The 26,953-nt window shown below is 42.3% G+C and overlaps 2 protein-coding genes across 6 annotated transcripts in view; one reads left to right on the top strand and one right to left on the bottom strand.

Moving 5' to 3' along the window:
- LOC111951926 (eukaryotic translation initiation factor 3 subunit A) lies at positions 1-21,586 on the bottom strand. Of its 5 annotated transcripts, none has more exons than XM_023970284.2 (23): positions 21,417-21,586; positions 18,671-18,861; positions 17,526-17,662; positions 16,901-17,064; positions 14,320-14,519; positions 13,237-13,445; positions 12,909-13,080; positions 12,524-12,628; positions 12,220-12,318; positions 11,536-11,652; positions 10,954-11,139; positions 10,278-10,625; positions 7,944-8,048; positions 7,688-7,801; positions 4,526-4,648; positions 4,119-4,272; positions 2,810-3,009; positions 2,216-2,304; positions 2,097-2,114; positions 1,597-1,982; positions 1,194-1,356; positions 833-1,020; positions 1-545 (listed from the first exon to the last, which is right to left on the bottom strand). In XM_023970284.2, the coding sequence occupies exons 1-23, from the start codon at positions 21,463-21,465 to the stop codon at positions 334-336; spliced, it is 3,729 nt and encodes a 1,242-aa protein (XP_023826052.1). In that variant the 5' UTR covers positions 21,466-21,586; the 3' UTR covers positions 1-333. The 5 variants fall into 5 exon arrangements, with proteins under 5 accessions (XP_023826052.1, XP_023826050.1, XP_023826049.1 ...); XM_023970282.2 differs by having other exon boundaries at positions 1,206-1,377; XM_023970281.2 differs by having other exon boundaries at positions 1,194-1,377.
- The window catches only part of LOC111951927 (DENN domain-containing protein 10), a 20,521-nt gene continuing 14,213 nt past the window's right edge, over positions 20,646-26,953 (top strand). The window contains exon 1 of the mRNA XM_023970288.2: positions 20,646-20,757. Within this exon, the coding sequence (XP_023826056.1) occupies positions 20,721-20,757 (37 nt within the window). The 5' untranslated portion in view covers positions 20,646-20,720. The remainder of the gene's footprint in view (positions 20,758-26,953) is intronic.

The raw sequence follows: 26,953 nt of genomic DNA on the forward strand, positions 1-26,953 counted from the left end.
TAAAATGTCGGGGATTTTTTATTTCATGGGACCAACACTTTACATGTTGCGTTCATATTTTCGCTCAGTGTAGATACTCTTAAGAATGCACATCAAAATGGGAATCAACTACTTTTTAGGTTAAGAAGCAACTTTAACAAAATACATATTCATTGGCAATAGAGATAGTTGTTGATGAGATGACACATTTGATTTAACAATTAAACAGCTTTGCTATGCCAAAGTTTTCATCAGCTTAGGCCAAGGTTAAACCACTAGGAGGCTGGCGGCAATAAGGGGTACATTAGCCATTGCGGGGCCATTTTGAAGCAGATGCTTAGAGAYAGGGTGGACTCAGCGGCGGGCCACAGTGGTCCAGCCGTCATCGTCGGTCTCGTCYGTGGTCTTCTTAGGGCCACCAGCATTCTCTTTGTCTTTCTCGGGGCGCCAGGAGCTCTTCTCTCCGTCCTCTTCACGCTCGCCCTCTCTGGGTCTGGGAGGAGTCGGACGTTCCTCTTTACGCTCCTCACGCTTGTCGTCACCTGCACGGCGCCAGGAGCCGCCTCCTGTGTGCACAGAACCCCGTCTCGTTAGGGGATGGCATCTTAACGTTGTTTAAAAATACCTCCTCCAGATTGGAAATACCACCACAGGACAGGGGTTACAGTAGTCTTGATTTTCATGGTATAGGCAATGTATGATACTATTGCTGCAGTAACAGGTTGATGCTTGATACCGGTTGACGCTTGCAATAAATACAAAGCAAGTGGGGACACCTGCTGGCTAAATGGTTTAAATTAAAGCTTTATAGCAAAACTTTAAACGTATCTGCAGAGGACTGAGCTCGTCTTACCTTCTTCAGGCTCTCTGCTGGGTGGGGGGCGTTCACGGTCATCCCTGTGATCAGGTCTTTCTCGACGGATAGGAGGGTGGTCCTCGCGGGCAGGCTCTTCCTGACGAACAGAGTCTCTCCAGCTTTTCTTGGGCGCCTCATCAGCACCTGGCCTTCTCCAGGCACCACCACCTCCACCACCCTCCTCCCTGAAAACAGAGGTCCCCCATTACTCCACAAAAAAACCTACACCTCGCCATAACACACGTATGCTACTTTATTTTCACAATATCAGTGAAACCATCCACCCGTTTAGGGCCACTCCTGATCATATGGTATATGAGCCTCCATATCACAGTAGTGCCGTTTGTAGTCCACATACTGTGTGTCTGACCTGGGTGGGCGGCGCTCTGGGAAGCGTTCGCTCTCCTGTTTTTCCTCTCTCTCCTCCCTCTCGCCCTCTTCGTCCTCCTTGCGGCCGCCACCTTCGCGGGGTGGACCCCAGCTCTCCTCGCGGGCCTTTTCCCTCTCACGCCAGCCACCACCTGAAGTAGACACCAGAGCAACTGCCCATGATCCAGCACAATGTGTGAAAAGAACTGGCAACAGTTGCCACTACACAAACATTTACTATTGGAAGTTCAATAAATAGTTAACAGAATCACAGGAGAACAAGTACAAGGGCGCTTTCAACAACAACACACTTACTACACAAGACCAACATGCAACCACATCAATTCAATYATCCATATTTGGAACAGATTAAATGAAAAACGCATCCATACCGGGCCGGACAGCGGGCTTCCATGGCTTGTCGTCACGGGGCCCTCCCCTCTCGTCATCTCCTCCACTCCTGGGGCCCCAGGTGTCATCATCAGCACCGCGTCTGGGGGCCCTGGACTCGTCCATGCCTCTGCGGGGGCCGTCATCAAAACCACGCCTGGGGCCATCATCGAAGCCTCTGCGGGGACCGCGGTCCTCGTCCCCTCCCCTTCTGGGACCACGGTCATCGTCCCCAAAGGTTCTCCTTGGTGGACGGTCTTCATCCATGCCTCTGCGCAGGGGGCGGTCATCGTCTCCGCCACGGCGAGGGCCGTCTCCTCCTCTCCTGAAGGGTGGCTCTCGGTCTCTGTCCTCGCCGACATCCTCGCGGCCCTCGGCTCTCCAGTCCCTAGAGACCGAGCGAACGCACAGCACAGTTATAAGACAGTGAACACAAACATACAAAGTATTTTAAACCAGGTAAAATACTTAAAGTTTGCAATCTGAATGAAATCCCACTCACTTAGCCTGTACGGTGACACTATAGAGAATAATAAAGCAGTTTTTTGATCAGTGAACACAAAATTATTTTTAACCAGATGAAGCGCTTCAAAAACACATTCTGAATGAAATCACACTCACTTATCAGGCACGGGGCGACGCCTCTCTGATTCAACCTCGGTACGCCTCCTCCATCCTCCTCCTCCTTCCTCCTTCTCAGCGCCCCAGTCCTGGAGAGGKAAAGAGTGTCCAACACTGAGTGACGGGTTTCATTACCTTTACAACATAATTATGATCATTTTATCCTACTCAATATACCTTTATCTAAGCTCATTTTTAAGTTAACAGGGTACTAAGTCGACAGGGTGAAGGACTACATTCATTTCGCATTCTACACCCAAAGTGTCAAGACACTTCACACTGTGAAGGGGGAAAATAGCTGTATTTTACTTTCAGACGGGTGCCTGTGCTTGTCGCTCTCAGTTCGCCGGTGAAATAGAAGTGCATTTCATTTCATGTCGCTCTTRGAGCGATCAATGGAGGAGAATCATCACTGAGCAAACAAAACTTTTAAGTGACTTTGMGTCCATTAAAAGCTCAACATAAAACCCATTTATTAATATTAGATATTGATCTTAACACCCCTTTAAAGTGAGTCATCTTTGACTCAACAGGCAAAGTGAGGCTGTGTGAAAGTGCTCTTGGAGATGTTGGCGGGGATGTGTAGTAGGCTACCTTGGTTTCTCCTCTGGGTTTCTCCTCGGACCTAGCAGGAGTCCTCATCTCKTCCTCCCTGCGGCGCTCGCGCTCCTCGATCTCCTGCTGCCGGGCGCGCTGCTTTCTCTCCTGCTCCTCCAGTTTGGCAAGGCGRTCCTGGTACACCGCCTCCTCCGCCTCGCGCGCCTCCTGCTCGATGCGCTCACGCTCCTCGCGCTCTGCAACAACACATGGATAATACATAGAAKACAGAACACAGGACAACTGAAGACTATGGGGCAAGCGTCACATTGGACACCTAGATGAACAAACTCCAACCAAAAACCACATTGGACCCAAAATCTAACCTACCTAAATCTGTGCGCATAACTCAAGTTTTTTCACACATCTTCAATTGACATCAATTAAACTATTCCACCAAYGCCTAAAACTAACACCTGCCAAATGRGGGTAGATTTTGSCATTGGAGGGTAAGACGTCTATTTCACCAGCCATGTTGGTGGCAGGTCAGGGCTCCACAGTGAGAGCTTTTCACTCGCATCTGTGACTAAAAATAGTCAAYTATGATCACATTTATAGTKAAATAAATGCTGCAGTYGCTGTTTTCAAAGTATTTCCGCTGTTTTGTTTCATAGCTGGAAAATTAATCGCACAAAGTCAAAGAACTACGAATCCTATATAGCCTATTCCACCTCGTGATGCAACACCGCCAAGCTAGGGGTTGTGTGCACGTGAAGAGCTGATTGAAAGATTCATTTTTAGAAGCGTTGCACACAGGCATAAAAGTGGGTCTAATTTACTTGAATCGAAAGTCTACTAAAGTTAGACTTTGTCCTTCTGTTTCTTGGTTATTTACATTGTTTTGCTCACAAGCTAGGTTGTTTTTCTATATTTTAGTTTAAACTGCTAGGGAAAAGATAACGCTTCTACTAGTCAGACTCAATCGCACAGGCAAACATGACGAGTCATGTTACCACGGTAACCTCACATCCTTAAAGTGTATGGTAAACATTTTTGCCTCATCTGTGATATTTTGGTTAAAAGTTAAAAATTAAACAATATACCACATTACTTCTTACTAGTAATACATTTATTGTGTTAGAAACATTACAAAACATTCTCATCTGTTTATTTTGTGTTTTGTTGGTGTGATTTTAGCGGAAAAATTATATTTTGGCTGGTAAAAAAAATCGTACTCGCTGGTAGATTTTTAAATGCCCTGTATTCCACCCTTTAAGAGAAACTGAGAGGACTAGATCTAAGTTCATTTGACAGTCATTCTATATATCAAGTCATCTCTGGACCTGAGAAGTAACTCTTGAGGTACCTTTCTTGAGCTGCTCCTCGTGGATGCGCTGGGCCTCCTCCTCCTTATTGCGGTAYAAGGTGTTGCGACGGTCCTCCTTGCGGTGGATCTTCCTCTCCTCTCGACGCTTCGTCCTCTCCTCCACCAGGCGCTCCTGGAACTGTTTCACTTTTTCCTTGGAGAAGGTAAGAAGAACAAAGACATTTTAGGCCAACGCTTTCAACTCATAACATTCTTACTGAGTTGTGTTCTTTACACGATGAAAAAGAACACCGGCAAAATAACTCATGGTGAAACACCATTGACACTGGTATTACTTTTGTTTGGTTATTCCTGCTTTCTTAGTAGCAACTAAAAATAGCTATTTAATGTCATTGTAAATGGGCTTATAGAATCTGTGGTTTCATGCACGTTCAAATGGCGTTTACCTCGTAGATGAAGCTGCGAGCGTCGGTTATTTTGCCCACAAAGTTRTCCTTGTCCTGCATCATTCTGGACATCCTCTGTTTGTGCTCCAAGGCCTTCTCACGATCCACCTTCATGTTGCTGATCTACAACACAAAACACATGAACCATAATCACTGACCATTGTGTAACCACAATTTTTTTTTATTACACAAAAAAACATGGACCAGTCAGCCTGACARCACTAGAGCGCTCAGTTCATGCATCCTATCTATGATGGCTTTCGGGCTGACACCAGTTAGTTGACTGGTCGATTTGGTTGATAGTCTGTTGGTCGACCGAGATTTCTTTAGTCGAGCAGTTGCTAAAATAAAAATATCATGGTGTACAAGACATGTCTGATTRGCACCTGTCTGAGATGACTGATCCATTGTGGAGGCCATGGGGATGGCATAGTCCATCAGTCTAAGATATGTGATACTGAAATTGTATATGGTTATATTACATAAGAACAATGGTGCAACACCAACAAAAATCTGATTATTTTAAAACAAAATGCGCTCTCCCGCGTAGGATAGTGGTCACTGTCCGCGGTTCAGAAACACATCAGTGGGCTGTTGAATTGAGGCCCTTTTCCTTGACCATGTTGCTGTGTGCACAATAGCAAAGTTAACCAGCATATCGGTGATTAGAACAATGCAGCGGCGGCAGCAGCAGAATGAGGAGATGAGAAAACAGCCCTTGCCTTATTGTCTACGAAAACCCCAACTTAATTAGGTCTATAATCAATAGCCTAACTGTTAAAGGTGCCTGGCTTTATGAATCATCAATATATCTACAGAAATAAGACAGATCCTGCTTCCGTTGGTTTAATAGRCTACTGATTCCGTGAGCCAAAAACCTCACGCAACGACATTTCAAGTAAACAATTTCACCATAATTTTTTATTTTACACTTTTTTCCCCTTAGTCTCTCTGGTATTATTTATAAATTGTGGTTTACACTGCTCCAAATTGTCCGATTTTTTAAATTTATAATAATAACGATCCTTTTTCTTTATCTACTTCTTATTGTTATTACTATTATGATCATAAGTAATGTCATTATCATCAGTAGGCTTAGTATAGCAGCCTTGCGTAACCACCATTGAGCTGCAGGCCTAAGAATGTATTAAGCCTATATTTCAATACTTATATAGGCTACTGCATCAATCAATAAGTCATAAGTAATTTATGTCATCACAAAGCATAGGAGTCATTCATGATTTGAAATGCAATCAAACATTTTAATTTWAATTTAAAAACTAAGTGAGCCTTGAATAATTAGCTTAAACAATAAATAAATCCTTCCATTTTGGAAATTGCACTCATGATTGAATGCAACTGTTTTTAGTCTTTGCTGTAATAAAGGCTTAGCAAAAWAWTMTTTACAACAGACTCTCTGGTACGCTTATAATTTATTCAGTGTTGTTTACATTGTTCCAAACMGTCAGAGAAATTATATTGTAATCTACCTGTTTGGCACCCARAATATGCACGCAGTGCTTGATCCTTACCTTCTTTTTCTTGATCTCCAATATTTTCCACAACTAGTCACATTTATTCCACACAMSTGACTTTCCCTTTACCTCCTGAGCAACCAGTAAACATTCCCCCGTTTCAAYTTTATTTGTCAGGTCCTCTGCATCCATTTTCCTGTCACATGTGTTACGGTGTTCTGAGTTTGTAATAACCAATTTGATTATGATACGCTATAGGTCAGGCCCTATTGTGCCCTATTTGGACGGGATTCGTTTTACTGGGGGAGGTTGGGTAATGTAATTATGTGCACAAGCACAAAACATCACATCGGTAATTTTTGTCCCGTCCAAATCTGCAATGTCAGTAATTTTTTCATGGCAGGAAAGCAACAATTCCAGGCAGAATAGCCTCTGATAATACTAGTCCCGTGCTAATCGACATCCCTGTGTTTTGAGAGAAATGCCTGAGTTTGACAGATGTTGCTCGCGGTTTAAACAAGAAAACAATAACTGATTCGATAAATGTGCATAAGCTATATATGAATGGCTTACATGTAGCCTATCAACTTTCACAGTGAATGCTTTTGTTTAWATGTTTTGTGRGTATGAATTGAAWATTGCCAAATGCATCAGTAAAACATTTTTWGGCTATTTAACGCAACCCTTTCTGTTAATAGATCACAAAGCAGCAGCATACAACTGACCTAAACGCTTGGAAATGATAAGTTAACTTTCTCATCCGTAGCCTTAAAACACATCTCAAGTGTAATTGCACTGTTTAGCTCACATCTGAAGGCTGGGGGGCATTTAGGACGTACTGTAGATCGATAAAATATCCTAATGATTATGATCACACTTCCTCAATCGAAATGTTATGGTGACACTATACCAAAGACAGTTTGATGTGGTTTAGAAACTTCGGAAGCAAGCTCGAGTTATCAGTGTGGCCCTATCTTCACGCCTAGAATAAAAACCTCCAAGCTTTAGTCATAATTGTTGATTTACATAACAAATAATCATAATTACAGGGGGCAGTTTGGAAAAAAACGAATCCCGTCCGAATCATCCTCCGGAATAGCGGGCATTCTAGACRAATAATTACATAACCAACATTCTCAAGTAATACTAGTCCCATGTGAATAAGTCTTTGGTCACATGCGTGTGATTCATACATGTGTCAGGTAAAGACAGCAAGGGTTGAGGGAATAGGGAATGTTTTTCCTACATTTCGATAACTTGTCAGTCAGAAATAGCTGTAATTATGTTGCAGCTTCAGCAACACGGAGAGCGCCATAAACACTTTTCTGTTCTGTGGTGGTCGCTGCAGCAGGGAGGAGAGAAACAACGGGTGCTAGTCACACAGTCATTCGCTGTCATTTTTTATTTTTTAAACACAGAGCAGCAAGTCTGAGCCCGGCCTGGCAGAATCAAATCAATTGCGGTCGGACTCCCTCTAGTCATTTGTGTGTCTTAATTATTTAATCAAACAGTGTGATTAAAGCATCAGACAAGCTCAGTAAATATAGTCGATTTGATTAAAACACATTTTAAGAACAGACAACTCTAGTTCGACCAAGATATTTTGGGGGGGTTGGGGACAGCCCTAGATGGCTTTTGTGTTTAGGATTTACAAAGGCACAGACACTGAAGAAATATATTGCCATACCCTCTCCTCCTCTTGGAGCTCCCATAACTCCATGTCTTTGACACGCTGCTCCTCATAGGCCTTCTTGATCAAGGGGATCTCCTCCAGACGTTTGGCACGCTCAAAGTAGTCAATCTGCAAGGACCAGTCCACACATGAAACAATGTTGAGTGAGTAATTTTCCCCCCTAGTAGAGGTCTTTATATATCACCTGTTTGTGTAACAGTCAAGACAGAAAACATGTAATCTCCTAATTTGCTGAAAATTCTGTCTTCACCTTTTTCTCCTGGTTCTTCAGGCGGTCCTGAAGTTCTCGCTTCTCCTTCTCCAGCTGCTCCACCTGCTTGGACATGATGAAGTCAGGGTCCAGGTCCTCAAGGTTCTGTGCAGAGGGTGGTTAAGAGTTAATTTCATCATTGTACATCCACACTTCTTTCCCAAAACCCATTCTAGATTGTATCTACATTCCAGGTTTACACTTATGGTACTGATACAGGTATGACCCATTGGGAAAATTTTGTCTTAACATCATTGACATAGAATTAGAATACTAGAATGAACAGTAACCTTCTTATGATGGTATAAAGGTCAGACATTTTGGTCACGGAGTTGGGCAATGATGGTTTTCCAGATGTGTTTATATAGTGTAAAATAATTAATTWAATTAATTTTAAGAATTTACCTGCACTGTATGTTTGTTAGATAGCAAGCCAGCTTGAGAGGACTGATTCCATTCATTTGTCAAATTAACTGCCAATAAGSTAACATTCCATTCAAACAATGATGTCAACACTAGTTGTAAATGCAACTAGTACTGATATGGTATCATATACACTGAGCAAAACTATAAATGCAACATGTAAAGTGTTGGTCCCATGTTTCATGAGCTGAAATAAAAGATTCCAGAAATGTTCCATATGCACAACAAGCTTATTTRGCTCAAATATTGCACACAAATTTGTTTACACCTCTGTTAGTGAGCATTTTGGGATGCTCTGGATCAACGTGTTCCAGTTCCTGCCAATATCCTGCAACTACGCACAGCAATTGAAGATGAGTGGGACAACATTCCGCAGGCCACAATCAACAGCCTGATCAACTCTATGCGAAGGAGATGTGTCGTGCTGCATGAGGCAAATGGTGGTCACACCAAAAACTGACTGGTTTTCTGATCCACACTTTTTTTTTTTTTTTTTTAAGGTATCTGTGACCAACAGATGCARATGTGTCTTCCCAGTCATGGGGGACTGTGCTCACCAGCATGGAAGCAGATTTGGGCCTAAGGAATTTATTTCAATTMACTGATTTCCTTATATGAACTGTAGAATCTTTGAAATTGTTGCATGCTGCATGTATATTTTTGTTCAGTATAATAGCACTCACAGCTTTCCAAGAAAACTAAATCTGAGACATTTATGATCTGTTACATATAGAGGCTATTTAAACAGAAAATCGGTATAAAACCAGTATTGTACCTTCCTAATATTGAGTTGCACACRCCCTTTTTTGCCCTCAGAACAGCCTCAATTCATCAGGGCATGGACTCTACAAGGTGTCGAAAGCGTTCCACAGGACCCCATGGCTTCCCACTTGTGTCAAGTTGGCTGGATGTCCTTTGGGTGGTGGACCATTCTCGATACACACGGGAAACTGCGGAGGGTTAAAAACCCAGCAGTGTTGCAGTTCATGACACAAACCGGTGCYCCTGGCACCTACTACCATACCCCGTTCAAAGGCACTTCAATCTTTTCTCTCGCCCATTCATCCTCTGAATGGCACACATACACAATCCATGTCAACTGTCTCAAGGCTTCAAAATCCTTCTTTAACCTSTCTCCTCCCCTTCATCTACACTGACTGAAGTGGATTTAACAAAGTGACATCAATAAGGGATCATAGCTTTCACCTGGATTCACCTGGTCAGTCTGTGTCATGGAAAGAACAGTTGTCCTTAATGTTATGTACACTCAGGGTATTTATAGTTATATGACAATATTTTAGGTTGACTCTAACTCTATTGCATAACATGCCTTACTTTTATTTTCCTGCATAAYTKAAATCTGGATTATGCCTCTACTGCCCTTCATTCCAATTAGACTGGTTTGGATTTCTCCCTGACCAATATGGCTGCCATTGTCACCCCATTCAGGAACTTTGAGGGTTTAAGACATAGCCCCTCTAGTAATCTAAAGATGCACTATGCAGAAATCGCTCCTCCATTTCCTAGTTGCTAAAATTCGAATAGTTTGCCTAATTTCTGTTTATATGACAAAACAAGCAAGTAGTGTCGAGAATCATTGTACCATCTAAACCGCTGTGAAATGTATTTTCCATAACCCAAAATATTGTGTTTTCAGCTGATGTACAAAACCAAAAGAAAAAGATGCAAAAACTAAACTTAATGGAAGCAGAGAAATAGCGCACATAAAACAGACCTACCGATTCTTAGACTTGCTTTCAATGAAAATGACAGATCTATAACGCACATTTCTATGTGAATTTGGTCCAGTCAATCAAAAAGTTACATATTGCAGCTTTAATAGGATCTCTAAGTTAATATGTTTGATGAGTGGCATAATGTACAGCTTATTTGAGCTTATGTGTAGTTTACCTCTATATCGAAGTATTTGAACGCCTTGGCTCCCAACTCTGTCTTCTTGATCTGCTCCAGCCGCTCGCGCACCGTCTTCTTCTTGATCTGCTCGTGCTCCTGCATGATGCGCTCCTTCTCGCGCTCCTTGGCCTCRTGGCGCAGGCGCTCCTCTTCCGCTTTGCGCACCTTCTGCAGCTCCGCCTCGCGTTGTTCCAGCTCCTCCTTCTCCCGCTGGATGTTGAGGTTCTCTAGGCGCTCCTTGCGCTCCTCGATGGTCTGCCGGCGGGCCAGGATGCGCTGGTGCTCCTTGCGGCCATTCTTCAGGTAGGCAGTGATGGCCAGATGGCTTTGCTCCTCACGCTCTTGCTGGAAATGGCAGACAAGAGGGTAGAAGAGTGAGAGACAGGGACAAGTTTGTTTGAGCGAGAATGAAATGGAGCAARAGAGATTGTGCATGAATGGGGTTTCATGCGGTATCAATGTGAATTGGTGRTGTGTTTGTATGTATATGCATGGAACAATACATACAGTATTGGCCCTAAATACCATAGAATCTTTTATGGAATGTGCATCGGGGATGATAGAAAAGCAAGTCTTGATATTTGATCAGGGAGGACAGCGACATTATCGACTTGACGTTTTTAGGGCTTGCAATCCATATKCAAATGCTATCTCGACAGGGGGCTGTGCTCACCAGCATGGATGCAGGCTTTATGACCTGGATCGCCTTGGCCAAGGATGACGACATGGCTGTCAGCTGGTTCCTGATRTGCGCAGAGGGCATGTTCTGCAGGAACGGCCCCACAGGAGAGTCCTCTTTGGTTGAGTAGTTCAGGTCTGAACCAAAGCTCAGGTTTCGAGTGGTGTGGTCAATCCGAACCTAGAACAGACGTTTCCTAAATGTTTTTCACGTGTACCATTCTCACTGGAGGCTACTGAGGGGAGAACGGCTCATAATAATGGCCGGAAGGGAGCAAATGGAATGGCATCAAACACCTGGAAACCATGTGTTTGATGTATTTGATACAATTCCTCGGCAGTCATTAACACAAGCCCGTTCTCCCCAACTAAGGTGCCACCAACCTCCTGTGACCATTCTGTGTAATATAAACAGAAGTGTTCATCTTTCAGTTGTGGAAATACTGATTGAATTRAAAGTGTATCGGTATGAAAACACAAAAACGGATTTGTTCAACGGAAGTTGAAAAGTCCACTTTGTATGATTTTGCACAGAGAATCTCATTGTTTCAGGCAAAATCCATGTCCAGTACTCTACCTGCAGATCGCAGTGTCGGGCAGCGTCCACYATGGAGCGCTCCAACTGGAAGGCATCCACAAATGGAACCAGGGAGGCCAGACGGCTGAACTCAATGCTCTGATAGATTTGCGCCACCTAATATCCCAATAGAATAAACAGTGTTCAGTGATTAGCTCATAGGACCACAACTTACATACAATACATGACATGTGTTACAAAGCAGTTTGTTACAGTGACAACATGCATTACACACTATAGCAGGGATGGGCAACATCTTGAGGCCATATTAGGACTGCGTTTTTTTTTGTTGTTGACCATTTTGTTAGTCAAAACCAATTTGTGGGCTGGAAAAAGGGCAGTTATTTTAAAATACATAGAAAGTATGTAGAAGTTTTAATGTACCTATCAGGTTTTAGACGTTCAAATGTAGCCTCAAATTGTTTTTTAATCCCAACCCCCACCTCCCTTTTTTATTTATTAACTAAATCTACTGTGGGCGGCATTTAATCGTCTCGCGGGCCTCCTGGTGCCCATCCCTGCACTATAGCGTTACAACAAGGACAACAGACATGGTTAATAACAAAGCTAAATTACATTTTATTTGATTAGTTATTGTTTGACACATATTCGTGACGTGTAACTACGAGTGAMATTAACAGACCATCAAGTATAAAGGCCTAAGAAAAATGAGCAATAAGTCACCTGCTGCAGCAGCCTGAGGATGGTGTTACTCTGCAGGTGGGGAACATACTGCTGGAGGTCCGCCTCTTTCTCCGACTGGTCTCTCACCCAGTTCAACACCTAACAGGAAGAGGGGGGGCCGGTCAATACCACAGATGAAGAAAACAAAATGGTAAATMAATCAGCCGTGTAACAAATAGCTGTCGTTTTTAGAGGAATTGTGTGTATGCATTGTACATTGTGTATAGTTTTTTTGTACAGTTGCAAGTCAAATTGCCCAATGTCGCGACACTATAGCTTTTCTGAATCTGAATTCAAATGTTACCTTTGCTACTCTTCCGCTCAGCTTCAGTGGGTGGAAGTCCATCTCCAGCCAATTGTACAGCTCCTTCACTTCAGGTACAATGTACTGCAGCAAATTGAACCTCACCTGAAGGTAAACATAACACACACATAGCACTCAGTGAACAACCCCCGACAAAAGCAACAGCAGTTGGTTAACATGTTTGTTTTCATTTTCAATTATGTAGTAAACAAACGTYTCTCTACGTGTTGTTCACAAGACTAAAACAAGTCTAGCACTAAAATACAAACTCCTAACATTGTCTGACATATCGGACATTCTGTCACCTGCCTCTTATACCCAGCCTGCTCACAAACAGAAATCCCCATAGTTATTTCTATACTGTTCCATGCATGCGTGTATATACCATGTCATTGATGAGGCTCTGGCGGGTCGGTGGGGARTGCAGGCCCAGTAGTGTGGCCAGCCTGCGGTGTTTCTCCACGATGATGCCATCCATGTCCAACAGGCGGGCGATGTCCGTGCGCTCCGGGGTGATGGGAATGGACAGGGTGGCCAGGAGGACCCTTGTGGACATCCTGAGGAAGCGAGAGAAAAGAGAGCCGTAAGCACCTGCCTGACCTGCAACCRCGGATCTACCTATCAAACGCTGACTTGCGAATGACCTTTCTAGTAATTATATTTCTACGTGCCACATATTCCAYCAGAGACTGGTAAGGACTGGGCTAGCATACCTCTGCATCTCCTCCTGGGTGAGGTTCTTGCGCATCTCCCTGGAGAGGTGGTAAAGGCGGTGGAGGGTGCAGGCGTGGAACAGGGCGTTCCCAGACTTCCAAAACACAGTGGACACCTTGTTGTAGTAGTTGGCCATAAGTTGAGGCTTGGGGGGCTTCTTGGAAAGGGCAAAGAGACCATGGATGTCTTCCACAGCCTTGAAAGCTTCCTGTAAAAATCAAAAATCTAATTTCACCATTCATAACACATAAAATCAATGCTCATAATAAAATGTAGATAAAAAAGGYCTTGTTGAAAAAAGAAAATGGACGATGAAGTATTCTTCTCCCAGATGCAACAGTTACAATATTGCAAGCTAATTACATATGCAGTGATGGAACTCAAGGCTTTTGGGCACTGGCCAGCCGGGCTAGTAGACTGGCTAAGATGGTACTAGCCCAGTTTATATAGTCGTATATGCGAGGTGAGCGCCCAACAGATATAGACCTATGCATTTGCTTTGAAATCAGATCAAGTCAGAGTCAGGCATAAAAACATATTGGAAAACCTCTCGTTCCCGGAACATTTCACAATGTTTAAATTAGGTTGTAACAACTATTTGTTTGTGTCATTTTTTTGTTTGTTGGGGTGGTGGGGGTGTTACGTTTGCAAAAATATATATATATATTTTCTTTGTTGCTAGCTACCGATGACAACTATTCACACAAAGCTGTCAAACGCAAGAATGTTCCCTTGGCAACCAAACTAAGCWTGTGTGTGTGTATCTGTTTACCCTCCGCCGCGAAGGCAGAGGATCGAGGCTAATAGTCTACTCGCATGTCAATCAACTACACTGTAGCTAGCTACGTCAACATGAACATTCGCCAGACGCCAGCTAAGTAGCCCGCAGCTAGCTWGCCCGCCCACCCCAGAGCAGTAATTTGACTTTTAAGGTGGAGTTGTTGTTGTAGAGCATTTTAATACATGTGCAAATCAGCGGTTTATAAAACACCTTAAAATGAGTTTCTCTCGCTCTCTGAAAAACACTTGCCTCAGGCGAGCAGGCGAGCTTAATTTCCATCCCTGCATATATGACATCATACCTGCCAGAGCTCCATGGCGATGGCACTGTCCAGCTGCACCAGGCGTGTCTCCAGGTGCATAGACTGGCTCTCAGGGTTGTTCAGGTTGATGGCCGTACTCTGGTTGTGGTGGCGCTGGATCTGACCCAGATGCATGCGTAGATTGTCGCACAGCTTCCGGAACTCTGCCTTACGGGTATACTGAAGGCAGAACTTGAAAGCTGTGGAGCACATCAGGATATGGTTAGGATGACGAGAAATATATATATTTTTTTAATTTACATCAACGTTTAGAACACTGACAGTTGTTGACTTTAATTATGAACCATAATAACTAGTGATGCGCCGATATGACATTTCTGGCCGATAGTATTATTATAGTATTTGACGTGTCAAATAACACGACATAATCTGTTTCAGTAGCTAGTTAGCTAACTATATAGCTAGGTGTCATCATCTAAAATAACCCTAATTTATAAGACCCTTCTTATTTGATTAATGGTGGTCGGACCCCATCTATGTGAAGCTAGCCACAATAAGGATAAGCCACAATAGTGGACTTTGCGGTTAGCCTTCAAAATAAAAGTATGGCATAATTCTACTCTTTGTATTCATTTGCATCACTGTCAATTGAATACTTTTATTTCGAAGGCAAACCGCAAATTCCACTATTGTGCCTAATCCTTATTGTGGCTAGCTTCACAACACATAACCCGGTCCGGTCGAGCCTCACTAGCCCGATGAAGCTAGCTGGCTGCTTTTAACGTTAGCTTTGGGCAACAGGGTTAAGTAGCTGGCTAGCTACTTATTTTCATGATCTGAAGTTCAATTTCAATAGGTGAATAACAAGTGGCAACATAGCTAATACTTACTCACAAGGATTCCTAAATCATTGCTAAGAATAATGAAAATGACTGCAGTTTCTACTGGTCATTGTTTTCAGGCTGGTTGTATTGGTGCTAGCTAGGTACCAAGCTAAAGCTAGCTACCCCAGAAGTTGCAGTCGAACAAATGATGCTTTATTACCAACGCGGTATTGGAAACACATAGTTTGTTGCCGGTGCTTGCTTATTTGCAGACTTTTTTGTCCAGCTTTGACAGTGCTACTGTATCTTTTTTGACACGCAAAGACCCAAACGGTGTTCCATAGTATGTATGTCGTGAAGCTAATAGCAGTGACGCTACTACTTTGTAACTTCGGTAGGGCAACATCTGAAAAATAGCGCACTTGGTAGTGTGTACCGGTGCTCGACCAGTCGGCGAAAAACAACATCACCCACGYCAGAGAACGGTTGATTGTCAAGGGCAATGAATTCCATTATCTTGGCTTTAATGGATTTCGCCTTTSAGTTGTCTCGCTGAAATTGTCTTACTCTTTCAAATGACTGCTCGACTTGTTGACTGCTTGATCCACACAGCAGACATTGTGGATTAGGTTAGGAATGCTGTGTCGCACGTGTAGCACAAKATTTTACGTGCCGTTATTACGTCATGTACCTACGTTACATAGGTATGCACAGTAGCTTTGACATCGGTTTTTAACACGGTGTTAAACTAGACATCGGGCAGATACCGATTTTGGCATTTTTAGCTAATATCGGCCGATTCCGATATGTTCACCGATATARCGRGCATCCCTAATAATAACACTTCATACTGTGATATGGTGACAGTGTGAGTAAACCTAACTTTAGGAAAAAAACTAAGTCACAGCATACTACACTTACGCATCTCAGACTAATATATATTTCTAATAACAYGATTGTTAGATAATATCAAACCTACACTCACTCCAGGCACGGGTACGAAATTATTGTTATTTTCAAATASAATCTTTTGGYCTTACTAATATTTTCCGGSCCCCCCAACRGTCCCCTCTGACAAAAATCTGCCARGGCTMAATCTAGTTACCAAGCCCTCATGTACATCATCCGGGTGGGAAATGAACACCCGCCACATGTGGGTAGATTTTGGCATTGGCGGAGGAGAATGACTATTTGACCAGCCACGTTGGTGGGTGGTCACACAGCATTTGGGGGGGGGGAATAAATAAATCCAAAGCCCAAATGTAGAAGTTATAAGGAGCAGCTGAACAATTCTGTCTCACCTACATTACTCAAATATTTGGGTACATTGTGCTTGATTGAACATGGAACACTCCAAAAACTTTTATTCATGAACTTTTAGTCATTCCTTATCATTAAAACACTCAAATAATTGCATTGTGCTCCTAAATAGACATATGTACTCATTGTAAAAAAATGTCAGCGTTAGAGCCCTGAACTAATAATAATAAATAAGACTTATCACTTGATTTGTGATGTTCAGTTGTAGAACTGTGTCTGTTTTACTATTGTATCTAAATGATTGGTTAAAAGACTCCGGTCACAAAAATTCAACTGAGCAATATACCACATTACTTCTTACTAGTAATACATTTCTTGTTTTAGAAACACTACAAAGCATGTTCATRCGTTATTTGTTATTTTTGGTGTAATTAGTTGGGTTTTTTTCCCCTCCAGCTATCTGCCACAGTGGCTGTTGGACCAAAAAGTTAATTTCCCACCCTGTACATCATGTTTAATATTCAGATTGTGCTCACCTTGTTGGGCAATGTCATGGTATAGGCGCTCCACCTTGGAGTTGTTACGCAGCAGGTCCAGGCATTGGCGGTAGGATTCCCACAGAAATTTCACCCAAGGAGTGAGCAGCAGACGGTCTGTACGATCCTGGGTGTCTTCCCCACTCACAGCACTCAGAAGTACACTAGGATCGCACAGGAAGTTATGCATCAATACTTGAGCTCACAGAACTGCACCGTCAACATTGTGGGGCGGCAGGTAGCCTSGCYGGTAGGTGCGTTGGGCCAGTAACCGAAAGGTTGCTGGATCGAATCCCCGAGCTGACAAYGTACAAAATCTGTCGTTCTGCCCCTGAGCAAMGCAGTTAACCCACTGTTCGCCYMGCGCTGAAGACGTGGGTGTCGATTAAGGCAGCCCTCCGCACCTCTATGTATCCCCCTAATCAGTTATACAACTGTGGTGGTATACACCACCACTTGAATGGTTTACAGAGGTGAAGCAGGACTGTTAGCATGGTTACCACCATTAAAGGTAGTAACAATAAGTGTGCAGACGGTCCAATATATCTGAATTATAGTATCAGCCCATCACAATAAAGTTTTAATAGCCCCGTACCTCAAAGCTATTTCCTGGTTAAATAAATACCTCTCAGGAGTCTGYATGTTGTCAAGGTCCTCAATGTCCAGGACCATCTGCTGCGACTCCCCCTTGGCMGTCTCTGTCTTCTCCTCGGCCAACTTCAGGTAGGCTCGAACCACATCCTCGAGGGATTTGATGTTCACCTACATCACGAAATAAAGGCTCATGCTTAAAYGCCCAGTGTYGTCAAAAARGAGATTTTCCTGTTTTTAATGTATATACACAGTACCAGTCAAAAGTTTGGACACACCTACTCATTCCAGGGTTTTTCTTTATTTGACCTGGCCACCACAATCACTTGACCTCAACCCAATTGAGATGGTTTGGGATGAGTTGGACCACAGAGTGAAGGAAAAGAGGCCAACAAGTGCTCAGCATGTGGGAACTCCTTCAAGACTGTTGGAAAAGCATTCCTCATGAAGCTGGTTGAGAGAATGCCAAGCGTGTGCAAAGCTGTCATCAAGGCAAAGGGTGGCTACTTTGAAGAATCTCAAATATAAAATATATTTTGTAAAAAACTTTTTGGGTTACTACATGATTCCTAGTATTATTTTCATAGTTTTGATATCTTCACTATTATTCTACAATGCATAAAACAGTACAAATAAAGAAAAACCCTTGAATGAGTAGGTGTCCAAACTTTTTGACTGGTACTGTATAAAATGAGGTTGGAATAATACTGTGAAAATTATGATAGTTCTCTTTTAGTGTAAGACCTGATTGAAAAGACCGCCTGAAATTTCAGCCTGTTTTGGTGGGGTGGAGTTTTGGCCTGGCTGGTGGCATCACCAGGCAGTAAATTAGTTAATATACCTAATAAAAGAGTTCCAAACCTTTCTGCCAATAACAGGTAGTTTTCAGTTTTCCAATCCCCACTCAGACCACTCCCTGACAGTCCTATCAAAATTATTGCTTGAGAAATTGCTCTTTGCTAAGAATCTATGTTTCTTTTTGACCATTTTAATTGAAAACAATCACAGTAAGATGTTTAATTGTTTAATTGCTGGTAATTGTTACCCAGAAATGATTTGATATTGAGACAAAAACGMCTGCATTGGACATTTAACCCCGGCAGGTGAGTGACTAAGTAGGACCAATAGTATCCAACATTTAGGGTTATCAAAGAAAGGGCTGGGTGTGCTTCCACTGACCTGCTGGCAGATGTTCTTGTACTGGTAGAGACCCTCCTTTGCCAGGTGGCTCTTGCGCAGGTCAACACAGAGCTCCAGGTACTTGACCATGATGGGCTCGTGGATCTTCTGCCATGTTCGATGCTTTTTGCTCTTGATGACATCGTACAAGACGTCCAAAGCTGGCTGCTTTTTGCCAACCTCCAAGAACTCTGTACAAACACAGCAAATGACATGAAAATGGAGACAAACAGCATAATAGTTTGGAAGGTGAGTCAGTTGCTACTAACATGTATATTCATGGYACACCAAATGGATTAAAAACCGATCTGATAGTTGAAGGTAGAGCTATCAACCTAACCATTTAGCTAGCCTTTGAAAACCTGTCTTATTATACATAGGGTTTTCAGRAGTTAGCTTCCCCCACGGTTGGCTGCGTGTGAACTACAATTCCGACGCTGTGTTTTAAAGTTTAGAAACGTCAATAACCATTGCTTGCAAAACCKAAAAATATATACACTTACTGTACCAGTTTTGCACAGATCCATACGCTATGTGCCTCCAGTTGACGAACTACACTTCTTCCCCAGTTACYCTTACACACGTGTTAAGACCGCGCTAGATAGCTAATTGGCACTGGTGACCACCTATATCTTCCATCTGTCTTCCTTAAACAAGCGCTGTAACATGGAGATACGGCCGTGTGGTTATACTAATAGCTGATTTATGCTTGATCCTACAATGCTGTCCGGAGGCTCCGTATGGAGGGTATGACGCAATTGCGGAACCTCCGGAGGCTTGCGGAGGCCAAATCGAGCTCCYTAAGGCGATGCCGTGCGCCTCCCAAATGGCTTAATAACGCGGAGGGATCTGTATAAGTCCGCATTGACATGATTGGTTGATGGTAGTAGTAGGCGGGTGGTCCTGCATAAACACAAAAACTCACTTCCTTGACAACAGCTCTGCTCTGGGAAGCGCAAGAAGTAACCCTACAAAAGGGTGTGTAGTCATTTGACCTTTTTTATTTTTTATTTTCTCGCTGATATGAAAGACACTTTTCTTATGTTTACAAAACTGTACCGTATGCAATGTGTTTTAAAGTTCAAAACGAGCGTAGGGGCTCTTAACAAAAGATCCCGACCAGAACTAGCTAAAGCAGTTAGCGTCTATGAATGGGGTAGCTACTCCCCAAACAGCTATAGTTTGACTAACAACGACTATTGGTACTACTGCGACAATATAACTGCAAGATGTGTCAACCTACCATTAATCCTAATTAAAGGTGACTAACTAGCGACTGCAATTAATAGACAATCTTAGTATGGCCTTATTTTGGTGATGCAACTTTTCTTTTTTTAACAACCAATTTTTTTAAAAATTTTAACCTTTTTTTTAACTAGGCAAGTCAACAAATTCTTATTTAGAATGACGGCCTACCACGGCCAAACCCTAACCCGGACGACGCTGGGGCAATTGTGCGCCGCCCTATGGGACTCCCAATCACGGCCGGTTGTGATACAGCCTGGAACCGATCCGGTGTCTYTAGTGACACCTCTAGAACTGAGATGCAGAGCTTAGACCACCGCGCCACTCAGGAGCCCCAAGACAATTCTAAAAAAACATTAACCAGCAGCGCTTGTTGCTTTTCAGTTGATAGTTCCCGATTGGCGCAGCGGTCAAACAGGGTGACCACACCGCTCTCGGCGCGTGCGCGAGCGTTGCAAAATAAATTTAGAAATGTATGTTATTKAATTATTGCACCCACTGCTAGCGCACGCCAACAAGCGTCTGTGTTGCCAAGGGCTAAAATAGAAGTCATTCCTATTTCGGACGCAGATCGCATTGCAAGCCCTGCCTCTCCCATCTCCTCATTGGTTTATAGAAGCAGGTACCCACGTGCCATCTCCTCATTGGTTACAACCACGTGGGTGACTGAAATACGAACGAGGTCAGTGGTGGTAATGCACCTAATTTATGAAAGTTGCCAATCGCAATATAAAGTCAAGAGAAGAAAAAGCCTGGAAGGAAGAGAGATGACTAGAAACGATTCGGTTTACCGTTTTARGTGTGGATGAATTGTCGGAYTAGAGGACCTTGTGCAATTCAAGGTAAAATAACAACTCAATGTTTATATCCCAGGACAAATTAGCTAGCAAGTGCAAGCTAACTAGCTAAATTGCCATAAATGTTTAATGCTTTTCAACCTGTCACCAAATTAATATAATTGGTTCAGAGTTTGTTTTGATATTTTAATCTGCGTATCGCGTTTGGTGTGGGGGAACAAAATACATGTATGCACGATCGCTGCGCGCGTGCGCTATCGTGTGCCATCGTGCATACGTGTATTTTGTCCCCCTACACTAAACGCGATCACGACATGCAGGTTAAAGTCCCTTCAGGGCTAGGATGTGCTGATGTTTAAATGTATCTAGGTCAGTGTGAGCAAAGATGGCAGGTACTTTTTTTTTATGTCAGTGGGACAATCTGATAGTTTGTGTGATTTTCGATTTCAAGCGGCAAATCTTGCTGAATTGGCAGGGCCATGACACATTTAACGTCWTTGTGGGTGGTGGAACCCTAACTCTTAGGCCTAGTGACACTGGTGGCCTGAACGAGCGTATACTTGAAACATGGCTTCCCCGCCATGCGTAGCTAGCTGTTACTTAACCATGGCAAGCCAACAATGAATACACATAACTTGGGCTAGCTAGTGTAGCTTGCTAGCTAGCAAGCGATGACATCTAGGAAATTACCCTCTACGACTCACCATTTGCCCGTTTGAGAGCATTCTCCGGTCGTTGGAAATATGCCGGCATTTTATGGCCTTGCTCGCGGAATGAAGAGAAGGTTGGTTTAGGTGAATTTTACTAATTTCACCGGTCCATCCGAGCCAGGCATTCACCCACTCTACAAGCTCCTGGGAAAGGAATTAACCTCGTGAGCTGGGTTGCCAGGTTGGAGATAAATCTACGACAAACGACTACTCAAAACCCGCACAAAAGGCATGAAAAATGTCCATTTCCCCCCCCACAGCAAGAGGAGAGTTGCCACATGTATAGTAGTTACAAGTTTATCAAAATAATAATTGTTGCAAACTATGACAWGACATAATAAACTAATTTGAATATGTTGCAAGAGAAAATATAATTTGCCCTTATTAAACTCGTCAGACCATTTTCCATCAATGATTGTCAATTTAACTCGTTTGACTGCTATGATTAAGCAATAGGGTATGGTATATGGCCAATATACCACGGCTAAGGGCTGTTCTTAAGCATGACGCAACATGACGTGCCTGGATACAGGCATTAGTCCTGTAATATTGGCCATATACCACAAACCCCCAGGGTGCCTTTATAAACTGATTACCAACATAAAAGTTTTTTTGTTGTTGTCATATCCATGGTATATGGTCTGATATACCACTTCTGTCAGCCAATCCAGCAGTCAGGGCTTGAACCCGTTTATAATCAAGCGATAATGCCCGAGGGGTGTGTATGGATGGGCGCAATGAGCCGATGGCTGTTGAGGGCCGTGTTTATGAATATTCACGTTTGCAAAACTCAAGTAGATCTACACAATGAACAAATTGATTGCAATACTCCTAGGATAGTCATTTCAACATATTATGTATCAAATGGTAGTGCTTACTAAGATTGGCAATGTAAAGCGAGCAACCATCACCAGTGAAAGAATAGAATAGTTATGAAGAGAAAATAAAGTGCGAATATAAAAGAAGAGGAAGACTATAAACCATGGCTTAGGCCGTGTTTATGAAATACGTTGCAAACTCCAAGTAGAACTACACAAGTGGAACAAATTGATTTGCCAATGACTCCAGTGATAGTCATTTCAACATGATTATTGTATCAAATGGTAGCTTACAATGGCCATGTAAATCGGCAGCAACAGGTCACAGTGAAATAAATATTATATATATTTTTAAGGAGAATGCCAAGACGGCCACGGGTCACTTATGAGGTAAAAAAAACCTGAAATGCTCGACCAATACATTTTCACTCATGACATCGTTTTCTAAGTAGCCTATAACGGGATAATCACAAACATGGCAACCTTGCTCGTGAGCGGCCTACATCAGTAACGACATAAGTTCCCGTATGTACACGAAGCGCTTTTCATCACAGTTTTGGTCTTTGATATAGCTAGACAGGCAGTTAGTAGCAAAGTAAATAATGAAATATATAGTACCAGTCAGAAGTTTGGACACCCTACTCATTCAAGGGTCTTTCTTTATTTTTTTTTACTATTTTCTACATTGTAAGAAGTTTTTTATTTTATTTTATTCACCTTTATTTAACCAGGCAGCCAGTTGAAACCCAGTTCCATTTGCAACTGTGACCTGGCCAAGATAAAGCAAAGCAGGCAACACAACAACACAGAGTACACATGGAATAAAGAAGCTACAGTCAATAACACAATAGGAAAAAAGAGAAAAAGAATAAGTCTATATATCAGTGTGTGCAAATGGCGTGAGGAGGTAAGGCAATAAAATAGGCCATAGTAAGAGTAATACAATTTATCAAATTAACACTGGAGTGATAGTGTGCAGATGATGATGTGCAAGTTAAAATACTGGTGGATATCTTTTGGAGAAATCTACAGGAAGAAAGCTTTGTCCGCGAAATGTGTTTTCCAAATGGACAATCCCAAGCATATTTCCAAAGTTGTGCAAATGGCTTAAGGCACAACAATCAAGTATATACTGGCCATCACCAAAGCCATGAGCTCAATCCTATAAAAAATTGGGGCAGAACTGAAAAAGTGTGTGTGGAGCAAGGAGCCTACACCTGACTCAGTACACCAGCTCTGTCAGAGGAATGGCCAAAATTCACCCAACTTATTTGGTGTGTAGGAAAGCTAACCCGAAACGTTTGACCCAGTTAAACCATTTAAAAGGCAATGCTACGAATACTAATTGAGTTATGTAAACTTCTGACCCACTAGGAATGTGATGAAATAATAAATGCTGAAATGAATCATCCTCTACTATTATCTGACATTTCACATTTTTAAATGTAGTGTATCTAACTGACCTAAACAGGGAATTTTTACTAGGATGAAATGTCAGAATTTGTGAAACTGAGTTTAAATGTATTTGCTAAGGGTATGTAAACCTCCGACTTCAATGTAATACAGTACCAGTCAAATTTGGACACCTACTCATTCAAGATTTAAACCTTTTTTACATTGTAAATAATAGTGAAATATCAAAAACTATGAAATAGCACATAGGGAATCATGTAGAAACCAAAAAAAGTGTTAAACAAATCAAAAATATATTTATATTCTTCAAAGTAACCATTCTTGGCACTCTATCAACCAGCTTCATCAGTCTTGAAGGAGTTCCCACATATGCTGAGCACTTTCTGGCTTTCCTTTCGCTTGCGGCAACTCACCAAACCATCAATTGTTGCTGAGTCGGTATGAGGCCAGGTCATGATGCACACCTCCCTTTTCTTAGTCAAATACCCTTACACAGCTGGAATTTTGTGCATTGTCCTGTGAGACATAACCAAATAGCACTCAAAGCAAACCATGAGTAAGGCGTTATCCTGGTAGGCTAGGTTAAAATTGCCCTGAATTAAAAAATACCTGACGTGTCACCAGCATCTCACATCCCCATCCGGAACCACACCTGCGGAGATCATCCGTCATTCGTCACCCCTACTTTGCATCTCACAAGACACCGGTGTTGAAAACAAAAATCTAAAATTTTGACTCATCAGACCAAAGGAAGATTTACACCAGTGTACAGTCTAATGTCCATTGCTTGTGTTTCTTGGCCCAATCAAGTCTCTTCTTATTATTGGTGTCCTTTAGTAGTGGTTTCTTTGCAGCAATTTACGCAGTCTCCTCTGAACAGTTGATGTTGAGATGTGTCTGTTACTTGAACTCTGTGAAGCATTTATTTCGGCCTGCATTCTGAGATAGTTAACTCTAATGAACTTATCCTCTGGCAGAGGTAACTTTGGGTCTTCCTTTCCTGTGGCGCATCTCATGAGAGCCAGTTTCATTATAGCACTTGATGGTTTTCGTGACTGCATTTGAAGAAACTTTAAAAGTTCTTGAAATTTTCCGAATCTACCTTCATGTCGTTTCCCTTTGCTTATTTGAGCTGTTCTTGCCATAATATGGACTTGGTCTTTTACCAAATAGGGCTATCTTCTGTATACCACCCCTACCTTGTCACAACACAACTGATTGGCTCCAACCCATGAAGAAGAAAGAAATTCCACAAATTAACAAGGCACACCTGTTCATTGAAATGCATTCCAGGGGACTACCTCATGAAACTGGCTGAGAGAATGCCAGAAGTGTGCAAAGCTGTCATCAAGGCAAAGGGGTGTCTGTTTTGAAGACTCTTTGGTTACTACAACAAAAGAAAGGGATGATCGTGGATTTCAGGAAACAGTTTTAAGTTCTTCGGCGTACACATCACGGACAAACTGAAATGGTCCACCCACACAGACAGTGTTGTGAGAGAAGGCGCAACAACGCTCTTCAACCTCAGGTGGCTGAAGAAATTTGACTTGTCACCTAAAACTTTACAGATGCACAATTGAGAGCATCCTGTCAGGCTGGATCACCGCCTGGTACGGCAACTGCACACCCACAACCGCAAGGCTCTCCAGAGGGTGGTGCGGTCTGCACAACGTATCACCGGGGGCATACTACCTGCCCTCCAGGATACCTACAGCACCCGATGTCACAGGAAGGCAAAAAGATCATCAAGGACAAAAACACCCAGCCACTGCCTGTTCACCCCACTACTATCCAGAATGCGAGGTCAGTACAGGTGCATCAAAGCTGGACCGAGAGACTGAAAAACAGCTTCTACTCAAGGCCATCAGACTTAAACAGCCATCACTAACACAGAGAGACTGCTGCCTACATACAGACTTGAAATCGTTGGCCACTTTAAAAACGGATCACTAGACACTTTAAATAATGCCACTTTAATAATGTTTACATATCTTACATTACTCATCTCATATGTATATACTGTATTTTATACCATCTATTGCATCTTGCCTATTGCCGCTCGGTCATCGCTCATTCATACATTTATATGTATATATTCTTATTCCATTCCTTACTTAGATTTGTGTGTATTAGGTAGTTGTTGTGGAATTGTTAGATTACTGTTAGATATTACTGCACTGGCGGAACTAGAAGCACAAGCATTTCCCTACACTCACAATTACATCTTCTAACCATGTGTAGTGACCAATACAATTATTTTATTTGATTCCATATGTGTTATTTCATATTATGAGGTCTCACTATTATTTACTTTTCTGCTCTTTTGCACACCCCAGTAATTTTACTTGCTCATCCATCTTGATCTGCCAATCTATCGACTCAGTGTTATGATAGCAAGTGTGTAATTATATCAACAGTTTAATCATTCTACAAACTTCCACAACACTACCCCCCTAAACACACAAATCTAAAAAAGAGTTTTAGGTTTAAAGGGAATGGATAAGAATATATACATATAAATGTAATGAATGAGCGATATGACCGAACGCCATAGGCAAGAGCAATAGATGGTATAAAATACAGTATATACATATGAGATGAATGGGAAGGTAAATTCGATAATGTAGATGTAAACTTATTTTATTAAAGTTGGCATTATAGTAGAGACGACGTCTTGAGTACTCCAGAAGAAACCATGGTCATCTGTTCCTAGTTGAGTTGGCTTTCTGGCACATGGAGGTCCTTTGACACTTGTTAGATGCAAATGAACCCTTCCCATGTCCCTTTTTATTTTTTAAACCAGCGAACAGACTCTACACGTTGGTGGAGAAGAGCTGTAAGGAACCCAGAAGAAGCTGCTTTTGATAGGCTTTTGCTGTTACGACGTACAGACACGCACAAAGTATATTCTTAACAGGCGTTCAGAGGTCGTTCTCAACTTTTTCGTCTCAAATATATGGCCATTACCATGTCCAGATCAAATGGCCCAAAAAAAAATGTAATTCACCACACCCGATTCTGATCTCTTGGATTGTCAACAACAGGTCGTCTGCTAGTCCAAAAATGATGTTCATTTGTAGCCCTCGGTTATTTGGGAAGTGTCCGCTGATTGCGCTATAAAATTTGTTACCGGTGTGAAGGCCTTGGAGATAGAATGGTTTCGACTTAGGTCATCCCTGTTACTCTATGATTGATTCATAAAGCTTTGAACTGGGTCATAAAGTGTATTTTCTTATCCAAGTGAAGTACAGCAAGATCAATGCTCATGACATATCATAAAGTGTATTTTATGCAAGTATT

The sequence above is a fragment of the Salvelinus sp. IW2-2015 genome, linkage group LG25 (genome assembly GCF_002910315.2).
Source record: "Salvelinus sp. IW2-2015 linkage group LG25, ASM291031v2, whole genome shotgun sequence".
Lineage (NCBI taxonomy): Eukaryota > Metazoa > Chordata > Actinopteri > Salmoniformes > Salmonidae > Salvelinus > Salvelinus sp. IW2-2015.